This window comes from Danio rerio, chromosome 5, assembly GCF_049306965.1.
Source record: "Danio rerio strain Tuebingen ecotype United States chromosome 5, GRCz12tu, whole genome shotgun sequence".
Classification (NCBI taxonomy): domain Eukaryota; kingdom Metazoa; phylum Chordata; class Actinopteri; order Cypriniformes; family Danionidae; genus Danio; species Danio rerio.
Window position 1 is genome coordinate 75547253 of NC_133180.1, and position 15442 is coordinate 75562694.

Sequence of the window (15442 nt, forward strand, 5' to 3'; positions counted from 1 at the left end):
TATTAAATAAAATTTGTTATATTTCCCAGTATTGGGTTGCGACCTGAAAGGCTAACATATAAACATATGCTGGAACAGCTGGTGGTTCATTCCGCTGTGGCAACCCCTGATAAATAAGGGACTAAGCTGAAGGAAAACAAATTAAATAAGTTATATTTATATAAAATATTTGTGTTATGAGTTGTTAAACAGCAAACAAAGTCTTATAGGGGTCTTTAAACTCTCAATATGACCCCTAGTCCTAAATATGAGAGCAATATTGGTATGTTGTGTAAAGAACCAATTCATACTGTGACAAATGAGTCATTAATGAGCCTAAAAGAATATTAGACTTATGTCTCCTGTATAAATCACATGCAATTTTATTCTAAACATATTATAACAGCATACTTTGTGTTGTGTCATAGTATATCATTCACTTTTGACACATTTTATTCAATAAAATTAGTTATATTTCCCAGTATTGGGTTGCGACTTGAAAGGCAAACATATAAACATATGCTTGAATAGTTAGTGGTTCATTCTACTGTGGCGATCCCTGATAAAAAAGGAACTAAGCTAAAGAAAAATGTATGAAATTTGTTACATTTATCTAAATTTGTGATGATTATCGGCTTGTTAATCACTAAATAAAGTCTTAGTCGGGGGTCTGTAAACTCGATTTGACCCCTGTCCTAAAATGAGGGCGCAATCTGTGTATGTTTGTTGTATGAAGAACCAAGTGAGCCTGAAGTAATATTAGATTAATATCTGCTGTTAAATTACATGTAATTTTATTCTAAACATATTATAGCAGCATACTTTGTGCTGTGTCATTGTAATAACACTTCTATCATTCATTTGTGATATATTTTACCTAATAAAATGCTATTGCCCAGTGCTGGGTTGCAGCTGGAAGGGCATCCACTATGCAAAACATTTGCTGGTATAGTTGGCGGTTCATTCCAATGTGGCGTCCCCTGATGAAAAATGCATTAAGCCACAGAAAACTGAACGAATAAAAGAAATCACCTTTAATAATTGCTTTATGAAGCTTTAGATGAGGTAGCATAATGAGAAAATGCTCATGTTTTGAGTGAACTGTCCCTTTAAGTAGCAGACTTATCATTATGTAAGTTGAAGATTAATAGTGGCAGTTCCCATACAATCAACACGTGACGGTTTGGGTTGTGATTGCGTCATTACATTCCTCTGCCTGCTCGCTGTCCATTAACACACAACCTGCTCCATTCATGCCAGCCCTCTGACCGAGCTGCAGAACATTCATGCAGTATGGAGAAGAGATATGGACGCATTGTAAACAGTGAGGGGGGAAATGTTTGCACATATACAAGTACTAATATAAATAAATATCTAAATGACATTAAATAAATAAGTAATAATATAAAATCCAAGCATTGAAACACTATTAGTGACCAAATAAATGAAGATAGCAGCTACCCATCACTGTTTTCAAGCAATTTTTATATACTTTTATTTATTTGCGCACTTTTTTGATGTTTGTAATAATACAGCAAAACGATATACAGTAACTCACAACTTGTTGTGAAAATAGCTTATTATAGCATTCAGAATATTGTCAACAGTAAAAACTGATTAAAAATAGAGCTGCACGATTAAACAAAGGCGTATGTCAAGTGCAGTTTGTCAGTAAAGCCAGTTCTGTAATCAGAAGTAAATCTGGAGCACCTGCTTTCAGATGGAGCAGCATTTACGACACATGCTGCATTCCAATTCCAAACCAGGCTCATTCTGAAAACGTAGTCCTGCGGATGTTTCTGGAGACTTATTATGTAGCCGGAGGTACGTATGGCTGCATTTCATTTTTTAAGCGATCGCTATGGGGTGGTGTGACACCGTTCGATTACCTCCGTGTGGAGGGCTTTCCCGCCGCAACCAGTTTGTCCGGTTAGCTCGTCGCGTACGTCAGCAGACTTGAGACGCAGAGAGGAGCTGACCACAACAACGACCGGGTTCGAGTCTGGGGAAGAGCGGTTTCAGAAATCAAGTAAGACAAAAACAGAATCCAAAAAATAAAGTGAACGAGTTCATAACAGAGTGAGAATGTGGTAAAATCCGAAAACGTCGTACAAATCAGACGAGGGCTTTTCTTTTTTTGGACGGCTTTTTTACTTTTGTAAATTGTTGGTTGGGTTTAGGGAAGAAAGCGAGCGGGTCAATCCGTAAAACTGCTTGGGTTTAGGGAAGGAGGAGGAGGGTGGGTTGGCTGATTGGCCGGTCGCCCAGTCAATCATTCAGCCAGTTAGATGAACGATCGTTTGACAGCGGCCTCGTGTGGGTTTACGCGAGAACGGCACTCGCGAGAGACATTTGAGATGTGAAAACGCGCACAGCGGCCTCTCGCGGATTCGGGAAAACAAACACTGCACAAATACATACCTCCCAGGACGTATTTCACGGTCTCCAGAAACGTCCGCGGGACTATATTCTCAGAATGAGCCTGGGTTGTCCAATTCGGATTCTACTACACCCTAAATGTATATAGGGAAAAACATTGTCTGGTCACAGTGTTTAGAGTCAAAACGATTAGCCCTCGTGGAAGTAATTATTGATCAAATATTTCCCAAGTGATGTTAAAGGAGAGATTTTTTCAACACATTTTTAAATATGATAGACTTAATAACTAATTTCTTTTGTCTTTGTCATGTTGACAGCACATAATATTTGACTAGATATTTTGCAAGATACTAGTATTCAGCTTAAAATGCAATTTAAAGGCTCGACTAGGTTAATTTAGGTTAGGTGTTGTCCTAAGAAAAAGGTAAAAATAAATAAATAAATACATTTTGCTTTTAATCCAGCCAAATTAATATAAATAAGTCTTTCTCCAGGAATAAAAATGTTTAAATACGGTGAAAAAATGCTTGCTCTGCATTTGGGAAATATTAAAAAAATAGTTAATATTACAAATGTCAAAATTATGTGAGATTTTTCTTAACAAAAAAGCCAAACAAGATTATTTTTCTTACACATTGGCTTATTTTAAGAAAACAAACTCACTTAATTTTGGCATATTATTTCATAAAACCAGACAATATTTTGTGCTCATCTCGAAAATGCTTCTTGATTTAATATTTTTTAGATATCTAGAAACAAGACAAAAACTCTAAGACAAGCGTTTTTCGCAGTGTGATAGACTTCATAGGTCTGCCAAAATAGTTCGTTTTCAGTTTTTCATTTATAATAAAATGTTTCATTAATGCAATACACATATATTTCTATAACAGTAATGATGATGAAGATGTTTCAGACTAATGCAGTACTCATTATTGCAAAGGAGTAAATCAAAAACAGATGTATGAAATGTCAATATAAAACCCCCTATTCTCTCTTCCCTTTTTTAGTTTCCTTTTAAATGCCTTCATGGACTGTTATGATACCAATTTACATGTAAACCTATGAGAGATCTTTATTGGTAAATTAGCAGTTTTCCATATTTTTAAAAAGTTTCTATTTATGTATTATTGGATCTTTCTCTCAACAACTTTTAACCTTTAAAAAAGTGACTTTTATGAACATGTTAAATAGTTTGCAGTGCTATATTGTCTGGGTTGGTGTTGTATATCACGCTACAAACACCTTGTGATAAACTGTCCGTACATTTTCAGTTATTTTACAGACTTATTTCCATATTGTAAAATAAAACAATATTGGGAATATATATATATATATATATATATATATATATATATATATATATATATATATATATATATATATATATATATAGTTTAAAGTTAAATTATTAGCCTTATTAATTAAATTTAAATTATTTTTCAAAGATTTCACAAATTAACATTTTTTTTTACAATATCTTCTATTTTCTTTTAGACAAAGTCTTTTAGATCAGCTGGAATACTAAAAAAATATTTCTAAAAAATATATAAAATTGCTGATGTTAATATTATTAGCCCTTTTAGAAACATTATTTTTACAATTGTCCACAGAACAAACCACTTGAAGTCAAAATTATTATCCCCCTTCAAATTTTTTTCTTCTTCTTTTAAGTATTTCCTAAATGATGTTTACTCAATTAATTTAGTTCAGTCAACTTATTAGGGTTTTCAGTGTACTGTAATAACTGTAACCCAACCCGCTCTTTAAGATCAAAACTCAGGGCTTCTGGTAGTACCCAGAATAGAAAACTCCACTAAAGGAGGTCGAGCCTTCTCATTTATGGCTCCTAAACTCTGGAACAGCCTTCCTGATAATGAGAGTGAGGCTCAGACACACTCCCCCCAGTCCATCACATACCAGTATGATGCATGAGTGTGCTCGATGCAGATGAGTGGGCTTGACAAACCACCTGTAGGACACACTTCTCCTGTCTTAATGCACCAGACATTTTGTTAGAAATACTTATGTTCGGTTATTCAACTCCTATTTTATTTATAGAGCTTTATTTCTGCATTGAAATTTAATACCTCTTGTTTAAATACACTATGAACAGCAGATACGCTATTCATTGTCTTTATTCTAAGGGTGGGGATACTACTCATCCCGAGGCCTCTAGACTGGATCTCATCAATGACTCCTCAGTCTCTAGACTACAGCAGGGGTGTCAAACTCAATTCCTGGAGGGCCGCAGCCCTGCACAGTTTAGTTCCAACCCTGCTCCAACACACTTACCTGTAGGTTTCAAACAAGCCTGAAGGACTCAATAAGTTTGATCAGGTGTGTTTAATTAGGGTTGGAACTAAACTGTGCAGAGCTGCGGCCCTTTAGGAACTGAGTTTGACACCTGTGGCTCTAGAGACTGAGTCACTGATGAGATCCAAGGCCTGTGAAGACATCATGCCAACTACCGAGGACTTTGAGGACAACCCATACACTTAATATGCAAATACACTACATTAAACATGTATTAATAGGCATCACCTATATGCTATTAAAATTGTATATGATGCAATAGTCTGTATATAATAACTTGATTATAATGTATTAATGTGCACCTTTTGTAAAGCTGCTTTGAAACAGTAATCATTGTCTAAAGTTTCAAGAATCATCTCAGACTGCTTTCTTGAATATGACAATGAGTTCACTGGACTCAAATGGCCTCCACAGTCACCAGATCTCAATCCAATAGAGCTCCTTTGGAATGTGGAACGGAAGATTGGCATCATGAATGTGCAGCCGACAAATCTGCAGCAACTGTGTGATGCTATCATGTCAATATGGAGCAAAATCTCTGAGGAATATTTCCAGTAGCTTGTTAAATCTCTGCCATGATGGATTAAGGCAGTTCTGAAGGCAAAAGGGGGTCCAACCCGCTACAAGTAAAAGTAAAGTAGCACTGTAAAAAGCGCTGTACAAATAAACCTAACCTGAATTAATCTGCACCAAAACAATGGCAACCAGTTTTATAACTTTCAGCCTGTGTGAAAACAAGACAATAGAAAAGCACTGAGGCTTGATCTTCAACAATTCAGGAAGGAGGAAATCCCCGCGCAGCTTTCTGCCATTTCCAGCCCGGGCGTGGAATATTTGAACAATGCCCTGCAGAAACACAAGACCTTAAACACACTCAAGAAAGCCGAGAGAAGGAAGCAAACTTTAATGCTGCGTTGCCACATAACAAATATTCACCAACAGGGTGTGTGAATTTCCAACACGTGTCCATAAAATCCAGAGGTGGCAATACACACATTCCTGTGGCTAGGAAAACACCATATCATCTCGTCGGATCATTTCTGTTATACCAGTGGTTCTCCAACTTTTTTTCATCAAGTACCACCTCAGAAAATAATTGTCTCTTCAAGTACCACCACAATGAGCAGTATTAAAATACAGAGGCATAGCAGGCCCAGTAAAGCAGCTACAACTCTGCACAGTTAAAAAAAAAAACGTGGCAGATTACCTCAGAAATATAGGCTGTATGTCATATATGGCATATTATATACATCATTTTTGATAAATTGTAAAATGTGTGTAGCATGTACTTGACATATTTCATTCCTCTGCGTACCACTAGAAGGAAGCCTGCGTACCACTAGTGGTACACGTACCACAGTTTGAGAGCCACTGTGTTATACTGTACAAAAGATCTACCCTCACTGGCCACTTTATTAGGTACACCTCTCCAACTGCTCATTCATTTATTTCTTTTTTTTTTTCCATAATATTTTTATTTTTCGTTTTCAGTTTGTACACATTGAAATACAACATTTTGCAAACATTTTACAACAATAATAACCTTGTTGCATTTACAAATTATGCAAAATATAAGGATATATATATATATATATATTTATAATAAAAACTAAAAGCAAACAACAAACAAACGAGCAAACAAACAACAAAAATAAATAAATAAAAATAAAACTGCTCCTCTTTTTTTCAATAATGGTAATCTACTCCAACATGACAATTATAATCATACTGAGTACTAGGCACAGCAAATATATATTAAATAATGTATTAATGCAAAACTATAAAGCTGCAACTGCATTATCCATCAAAAATCATTCATCAACTTCTTCCAATTCAACCTCTTTGATATAACTAATGAAAGGACTCCATATGTTTTCAAATACACGTTGTTTAGCTTTTAGTATATAAGTTATATTTTCTAATGGCAGACTTGACAACATTTGTCTTATCCATTGAGTAGCATTTGGTCTTTGCATCCTTGTCCATAGCAAAGCTACACATCTTTTAGCATAAAGCAAGCTGAGGTCTATAAATACTTGTTCGCTTCTACTATAGTTTAAGTCCTCTGGCTATAAACCTAGCAAAAAAAGCTTTGGGTCGAGGAGGATTTGTTTTGAAATAATTTTTTCACATATAACTCTCACCTCTTCCTAAAATAATTTAATTTTAGTGCACTGCCAAATACAGTGAAACAAGGTTCCTCTAGCTTCCAAACATTTTGTACATATATCTGGAATGTTTTTATTGTATTTATTTAATTGTACTGGTGTTACATATGTCTGCATGATCCATTTATATTGTATCATTCATTCATTTCATTTTTTTTTCATCTTAGTCCCTTTATTAATCCGGGGTCGCCACAGTGGAATGAACCGCCAACTTATTCAGCGCATATTTTAAGCAGGGGATGCCCTTCCAGCCGCAACCCATCACTGGGAAACATTCCTACACTCTCAGAACATGCAAACTCCACACAGAAATGCCAACTGACCCAGCTAAACGTGCTACCCACTGCACCACCACGTCGCCTCCAACTGCTCATTAACAAATTTCTGAGTAATGTTGCTGACCATGTCCATCCCTTTATGAGCACAGTGTACTCATCTTCTGATGGTTGCTTCCAGCAGGATAACACACCATGTCAAAGCGTGAATCATCTTAGACTGACTTTTTGAACATGACAATGAGTTCACTGTACTTAAACGGCCACCACAGTCACCAGATCTCAATCCAATAGAGCCCCTTTGTGGAACTGGAGATTGGCATCATGCATGTGCAGCCGACAAATCTGCAGCAACTTTGTGATGCTATCATGTCAATTTAGAGCAAAATCTCTGAGGAATATTTTCAGTATCTTGTTGAATCTACGCCACGAAGGATTAAGGCAGTTCTGAAGGCAAAAGTGGGTCCAACCTGGTGCTAGTAAGGTGTACCTAATAAAGTGGCCGCTGAGTGTATTTTCCATCTCTACAAAAGCATTGAAGACTAAAACCGAAGCCAATAAAACTCCATCAATAACACAATACACAAAAATAACTTTAGGCAAATATGAAAACATTTAATAACATTTACACACAATAAAATGCATAAACAACAATAGATCATAAGAAATAGAAGAATAACCAGTAAGAATTGCCCATTTAATTTCAGTAATTTAGAAGAACACTAATGTTATGGGGAAAGAAATCATGTTTTATTTTGTTTTTTTACATTGCAAACATTATTGGGCTCTCAATGCAATATTCCAGCTGAAGTGGTCAGAGCAGATTTGCGCTGTTGTTGTTTTCTGTTCACTAAAGGTATTTGTCTTTTAGGCACCAAAGAAAATGCTTTTGCTGAAAGATATTGTCGGATCAAAAACATTCTTGTTGAAGCCACAAAAATGTTGGACATGCAGGTTCATAAACTATTAGAGGACTCAAACCATATTAAAAATCTCAGAATTTGATATTAATTAACAAATATATGGGAAACTGGGCTAACTTTATTTGTCTTACCCAGTTCAGTGCATTGCTCAATGCTTTTATCTGTTCCAATGATACTTTCAGTGGATGTGTGAAGTTCATGTAAATGTTATATGTGGATATCCATTTTGAACATATAGAGAATAATCTTTACTGCTTTAGAATTTTAAAAAATGCCATTAATATTATCAGTGATTTTCAACTATTTAATTCTGAATTATACAGACATTTTTGTTGCATTTCTATATGTGCCCAGTGCTTTTTTAGTATTTTCAGTGAGTTTATTAATAGTAGTAACTTTTCCACTTGAGATAAATTTGTTTACGCCATTTTCGTTCACTTAATACAGCAAATTTGATGAAGTTTGGCAAAAAGACAAAGATGATATATAAATCATATAAGATACAAAAATACAAAAATTAACTAAAGCTCTGTGCCCAACTAAGAATTAATCTTACATCTATTATTATTATTACTACATCTAATTTGTTGATTCTTAAGCTATTTTTAAGAGATAATCACAACCAAAAATGACCACTTACTCTTGAAACCTTTATGCTTTTTTACTTCTGTTAAACACAAGAGAAGATATTTTGAAGAATGTTGAAAACCGGTAACAATTGACTCCCATAGTAGGAAATAAATAAATTACTGTGGAAGCCAATGGTTACCGGCTTCATTTGAGTTCAACAGAATAAAAAAAAAATCTCAAACTGTTTTGGAATAGGTGAAGGGTTAGTAAATGATGACAGAAGTATTATTTTTTTAGTGAACTACCTTTTTAAAAATTAAAACCTGCTGCCATACGCAAATATTTCTGCCATCTTCTGGCCATTTATTGCATAACATCAAAATCTATGCCAATTTACTAAATTAATAGAAACACAAACACACTAGTTTGAGTTAGGTGAGTTTATTATGCAAGTATTAAATAAACAGTTTTATATTTTACTAACTATTAAAGTTGCAATACAAATAATTATTCTGCGGTCTTTCGGTGATTTATATAATACCAACAAAAACCCAATTTATTAAATAAAAGTGTCAATGAAACACAAACACACCAACCTAACAACTCACTTCCTAAAGTAGAATCAATCCTCTAGATTCTCTCTCATTTAAACTGAAATGTATAGAATTAAAATTGGTTTGAAACTGACCTAATTAAAATTTTTGAGTGAACTAACCCTTTAATAATTAAAACCTGCTGCCGGATTCAATATTATTCTGCCATCTTCTGTTCATTTATTGCATAACATTAAAAATTAACACCAATTAACTGAATTATATAAATGTAAATCTCATACAAATCTGAAATCAAATGCATTTATGTATTTTCAGGAATTATTATCGAGCCTAAAATGTGAGTTTATAATTATTTAATTAATGGACTATTTTAAAATATATAATTTTTTGATATACTCAAATAAATAAAAACTTTTAGCCTAAATCACTGTTAAAGTTACCAAAATAAATAATAATAATAAAAATAAAAATCAACAGATTAAAAAAAGTTTTCAAACTATCTCATATAAATTTGGAAAAAAATAAATAAATAGACAATAATAATAAATAAATAAATAAATAAATATATATATATATATACACACACACACACACACACACACACACACACACACATACAAGTGGGTAAATGTAAATAAAAAAAATTTACGATTTTTTTTTCATATCTTAAGTATTTTTTTAATGACATATTCAAGTAAATAAAAATGGTTTTAGTTTTAGTTAACTATAAAATTTACCATACTAATAAAGAAAAGCAGCCGAATAGTAATAAAAGTATTTGTAACATACTTGTAATTTTTGGTTAACTATCCCTTTAATAATTAAAACCTGCTGCCGTATGCTGCTGGCATAACATCAAAATTAACAGAAACACAAACACATTAAACCATCAAGTACTTTCGTGAAGTGGAATCAATCCTCTAGTTTCCCTCTCATTTAAATCTGAAATAAATAAACGTATAAATACATACATATAAATACAGTATATATATATATATATATATATATATATATATATATATATATATATATATATATATTAATGTATTTTCAGGAATTATTAGAGCCTAAAAGGTGGGTTTATTATCGTTTAATGACCAGTAAATGTACATGGCAATTTCTTAAATATAAATTTGGATGATATATTCAAATAAATAAAAACGATTAAAGTTTTAATCAATATTAAAGCTGGCATAATTATAAAAAAAATCTAAATAATAATCAAAAAATATATATAACTGGTTTGAAAACGACCTAATTGATTTTTTTGAGTGAACAAACCCTTTAATAATTAAAACCTGCTGCCATACTCTATATTATTCTGCCATCTACTGGCCATTTATTGCGTTAACATTTACTGAATCAACAGAAACGCAAACGCACCAAACAACTCAGTTCCTAAATCTGAAATGTAATATATATATGCATTTTCAGAAATTATTATGGAGCCCAGCAGCTAAATTTATGTAAGTTAATGATGAGCAAAATACAAGATTCATAAATATATATATTTCCAAAAATATATAAATGGCTTAATTTTTTATTACCTATTAAAATGGGTACAGTAACATAAACAAATGAATAATTAAAAAAACTTGTAGGAAAATGATATAATTTTAATCCTTTTATTAAAGAGTGAACTAACCCTTTAATAAATAAAACCTCCTGCCATACTCAATATTATTCTGCCATCTACTGGCCATTTATTGCATAACATCAACATTAACAAAAATACAAATACACCAACAAGTCCCTTCCTAAAGTGGAATCAATCCTCTAGTTTCCCTCTCGTATAAATCTGGAATAATCCCGACAGGCGAGTCGATCATCCTGACAGTGTTTCTCCCGTGTATTGATAACTCAAACTCCACCAGCTGACTCCAGAAGCCATTGTTTGGCCTGATGATTGGTCTTTTAGCTTTGAGCATCTGATGAGCTTCTCTGAGCGTCAGGCGGTGGTGTTTGATCAGAAACGCCAAGCACAGAGACGCCGAGCGACTCACTCCTGCATTACAGTGAAGCAGCACACGGCCGCGCTCCTCGCTGACCTGCTGGATCTTATCAGAAACACTGTGGAAATACTCACTCAGTCTGCAGCTGGGGTCATCGGGGACGGGGATCTGCATGTAGTGTGCTGACGGCAGGTGTGTGTCGCTGCTGTGTGTGTTCTGGGTGGAGTTGATGATGCAGGTGATGTGGAGAGACTGGAGGATGCGGGAGTCGCTCGCCGTCTTGCTGGTGCCGATGAACAGATGATCTGTGACCTGAGCAAAGCCGCCGAGACTGGAGAAGCTTCCTGATGACATCCTGCCAAGACTGGGGAAAAAACACAATCATAAACACTCAAAATCATATGCTATTATGATATGAACGGTTACAGGGATGTTGCTTAACTGTCTGAACAGATGGATCGACGGATAAAGGATGGCTGGATGAATAATTGACGATTAAAGGATGAATGGATAAAGAATGGATGAAGGATAAAAGATGAAGGAATAAAGGATGAAGGAATAAAGGATGAATGGATAGAAGATGGATAAACTGATGGATGGATGGATAAAGGACGAATAAATAAAGGATGGATGGATGGAAAAGGGATAGATGGATGGATGGATGGATAAAGGATGAATAAATAAAGGATGGATGGATGGAAAAGGGATAGATGGATGGATGGATGGATAAAGGATGAATAAATAAAGGATGGATGGATGGAAAAGGGATAGATGGATGGATGGATGGATAAAGGATGAATAAATAAAGGATGGATGGATGGAAAAGAGATGGATGGATGGATGGATGGATGGATGGATGGATTGATTGATTGATTGATTGATGGATGGATAAAAGATAAATAAATAAAGGATGGATGGAAAAGGGATAAATGGTTGGATGGATGGATGGATGGATGGATAAAGGATGAATAAACAAAGGATGGATGCATGGAAAAGGGATAGATGGATGGATGGATGGATAAAGGATGAATATAAAAAGGATGGATGGATGGAAAAGGGATGGATGGATGGATGGATGGATAAAAGATCAATAAATAAAGGATGGATGGAAAAGGGAGAGATGGATGGATGGATAAAGGATGAATAAATAAAGGATGGATGGATGGAAAAGGGATAGATGGATGGATGGATGGATGGATGGATGGATGGATGGATGGATAAAGGATGAATAAATAAAGGATGGATGGATGGAAAAGGGATGGATGGATGGATGGATGGATGGATAAAGGATGAATAAATAAAGGATGGATGGATGGAAAAGGGATAGATGGATGGATGGATGGATGGATGGATAAAGGATGAATAAATAAAGGATGGATGGATGGAAAAGGGATAGATGGATGGATGGATAAAGGATGAATAAATAAAGGATGGATGGATGGAAAAGGGATAGATGGATGGATGGATGGATGGATGGATGGATAGATGGATGGATAAAGGATGAATAAATAAAGGATGGATGGATGGAAAAGGGATGGATGGATGGATGGATGGATGGATTGATTGATTGATGGATAAAAGATAAATAAATAAAGGATAGATGGAAAAGGGATAAATGGATGTATGGATAAAGGATGAATAAACAAAAGATGGATGGATGGAAAAGGGATAGATGGATGGATGGATGGATGGATAAAAGATGAATAAATAAAGGATGGATGGAAAAGGGATAAATGGATGGATAGATAAAGGATGAATAAACAAAGGATGGATGGATGGAAAAGGGATAGATGGATGGATAAAGGATGAATAAACAAAGGATGGATGGATGGATGGATGGATGGATGGATGGATTGATTGATGGATGGATAAAAGATAAATAAATAAAGGATGGATGGAAAAGGGATAAATGGATGGATGGATGGATAATGGATGAATAAACAAAGGATGGATGGATGGAAAAGCGATAGATGGATGGATGGATGGATAAAAGAAGGATGAATGGATGGATAAAGAAAGGATGGGTGGACAAAAGAAGTATGGATAAATTATGGATAGATGGTGGATGGATGAATAGAAAGATAATGAATGAATAGATAAAGGATGAATGGATGGGTGGATAAAAGAAATATGGATAAAGGATGGATAGATGGGTGGATGGATGGATGATAGGTAAATATAGATAAATGACCGATTGATGGATGGATAATGAATGGATGGGTGTGTAAAAGGGTGGATAAAGAACAGATAGATAGATAGATAGATAGATAGATAGATAGATAGATAGATAGATAGATAGATAGATAGATAGATAGATAGAAAAATGGATGAATAGAGACAGAAAGCCAATGTTTTGGATCGACAAAACTGTACAATATGATCAAATTACTGCAATATTATCTTTATGCTCTAATTACCATCAATGTAAGCACTGAAAAAAGTAACGTGATAACTAACTTTTAGATTACAAGTGAACAAACTGAATAACGTTTTACTCTTTAAATTAACACTTCAGCAAAGTTCAAGTCTATAAAGCACAGATTTATAATTATTAATGCTGTTAATTATGAAAACTGAACGACCAGGAGGAGCGTCACTATCCTGCATCCACACGAGAAATATATTGTTTGTGTAGTTTATCGTCTAAACCCGCCAAACGACAGTTTATCTACAAATACTTTGCGACTCATTTTAACAGAATACTGTTCAACCGTGACTTAAGCGCTTATAAACAGGGTATAACTACAAAAATAAAGTTAAAACAATGCAATATTGTCACTCACTTGTACGCAGCCGTCAGTTGAAGAACTCTTCTTCTGTTACTAAAGGCGGCTGCAACACTAGTGCGCGCACACAGCGCCTCCTGCCGTTACCAAGAGAAATAGACACTGCAATACAATCGCAAGCTCTCTCTATTATTTGGTATATTGCATAAAATTGTAGACAAACATGCTTTTGTGATAGTAATAAGTCAGTATTGCAGTTAACGTCATTTTTAGTGTATTAAATTGCAAGTTTTTCATAACAAATGATTATTTACAGTAACGCATAATGACAGCTGCAATAAAAAAAGACATAAATATAGAATTAATAGTACCATAAATGTTTCTCTGTGCATTTAAGTGCACAATATTACATGTACTTACCATCATGTTTGTTAAGAAACACTCAGATTTGCGCATGGTAACACTTTATTTTGATGGTAATAAGCAGACTGTCTGCTTAATATCTGTTGATAGTGCTCCTTCAGCAGACATTTAACTAACATTGCAAGTACATGTCAACTTACACTAAACCCAACCTAACAGTCTACTTATAATCTAATGAGAACTAGTTTGCATGTAGATGCAAAGTAACTTAAATTCAACAAACGGGCCATCAAAATAAAGTGTGACCAATCACATTTAGGCTATATATTTTCACAGTATACACTTGATTAAACTCAACATTCATCTGTAGAGTGTCCAAAATAGCACAGAGCTCACATTTAGAGACATTTATTGACACTTGTACGTTAGATAAACAGGTCTGTTGAACGTTTAATTCGGGTTGGCTGTCGAAGACTCTAATTTGACATGACTTAAGAAGTTAATTTGATTTAACTGAGAGCTTTAAGGGGACTTAATATACACAGGATGTGAAATAAGTCTCTGATGGCCCTAGAGTTTCAGCTTAAAATACCCCATAAATAATGTTTTATAAATGGCTCCTTTAATGCTGTTTACACCAGACGTGACACGTGCGAATAGACGCGTGAACATTTTGAGTTTACTTATTCGTGCGTCAAATTCACTTCACAATATATGCGGATTCGCGTAATGGGCAGGGCTTCTGTCTGTCCGGTGACTTTAGCTTCATTGCTAAATGGCTAACATGGCTTTTATTGAGAGAATAGCTGTGTTTATGTGCTTTAGGAACAGTGTAGATTCGTTCGGCATCGTGTCCGAGTCCACTAGATCCTTTTAGAGGTGCACCAAGCTCATCAACTGCTCCAGAAACTGTACCTGTATAATGGAAGTTTCCAGCAATGCTTCCGACTATGCTGAGCCCAGTCTGATGAGCTGTTGTCCAGTGTCGGCAGGAGGATTTCCCCTCAGGACACCATCTGCAGATGCTACGTCATAATCACCCCCCCCCCAAGAGAAAGCTTGTGATTGGTTAACACTGTGCGAATGTCCGCTGAACTTCAGATTTTCAACTTGAGTACACTTGTGAAAGGCATCAAACATGAAAAATGCTCAACTCGCGCTGATTCATTTTTTGCAAATCGTGTTGTTAGCGCCGCCTAATTCACGCGTATTGTGCCACAGGATGTATATTCGTGTCTTT

General features: G+C 34.8%; 1 protein-coding gene across 1 annotated transcript; it reads right to left on the minus strand.

Moving 5' to 3' along the window:
- Positions 1-10839: 10839 nt before the first annotated feature.
- On the minus strand, positions 10840-13941 carry zgc:153044. The gene is given in 2 exon segments (NM_001045393.1): positions 10840-11477; positions 13897-13941. A coding segment is annotated over 1 exon segment (549 nt). The 5' UTR covers positions 11468-11477; positions 13897-13941; the 3' UTR covers positions 10840-10918.
- Positions 13942-15442: the final 1501 nt, after the last annotated feature.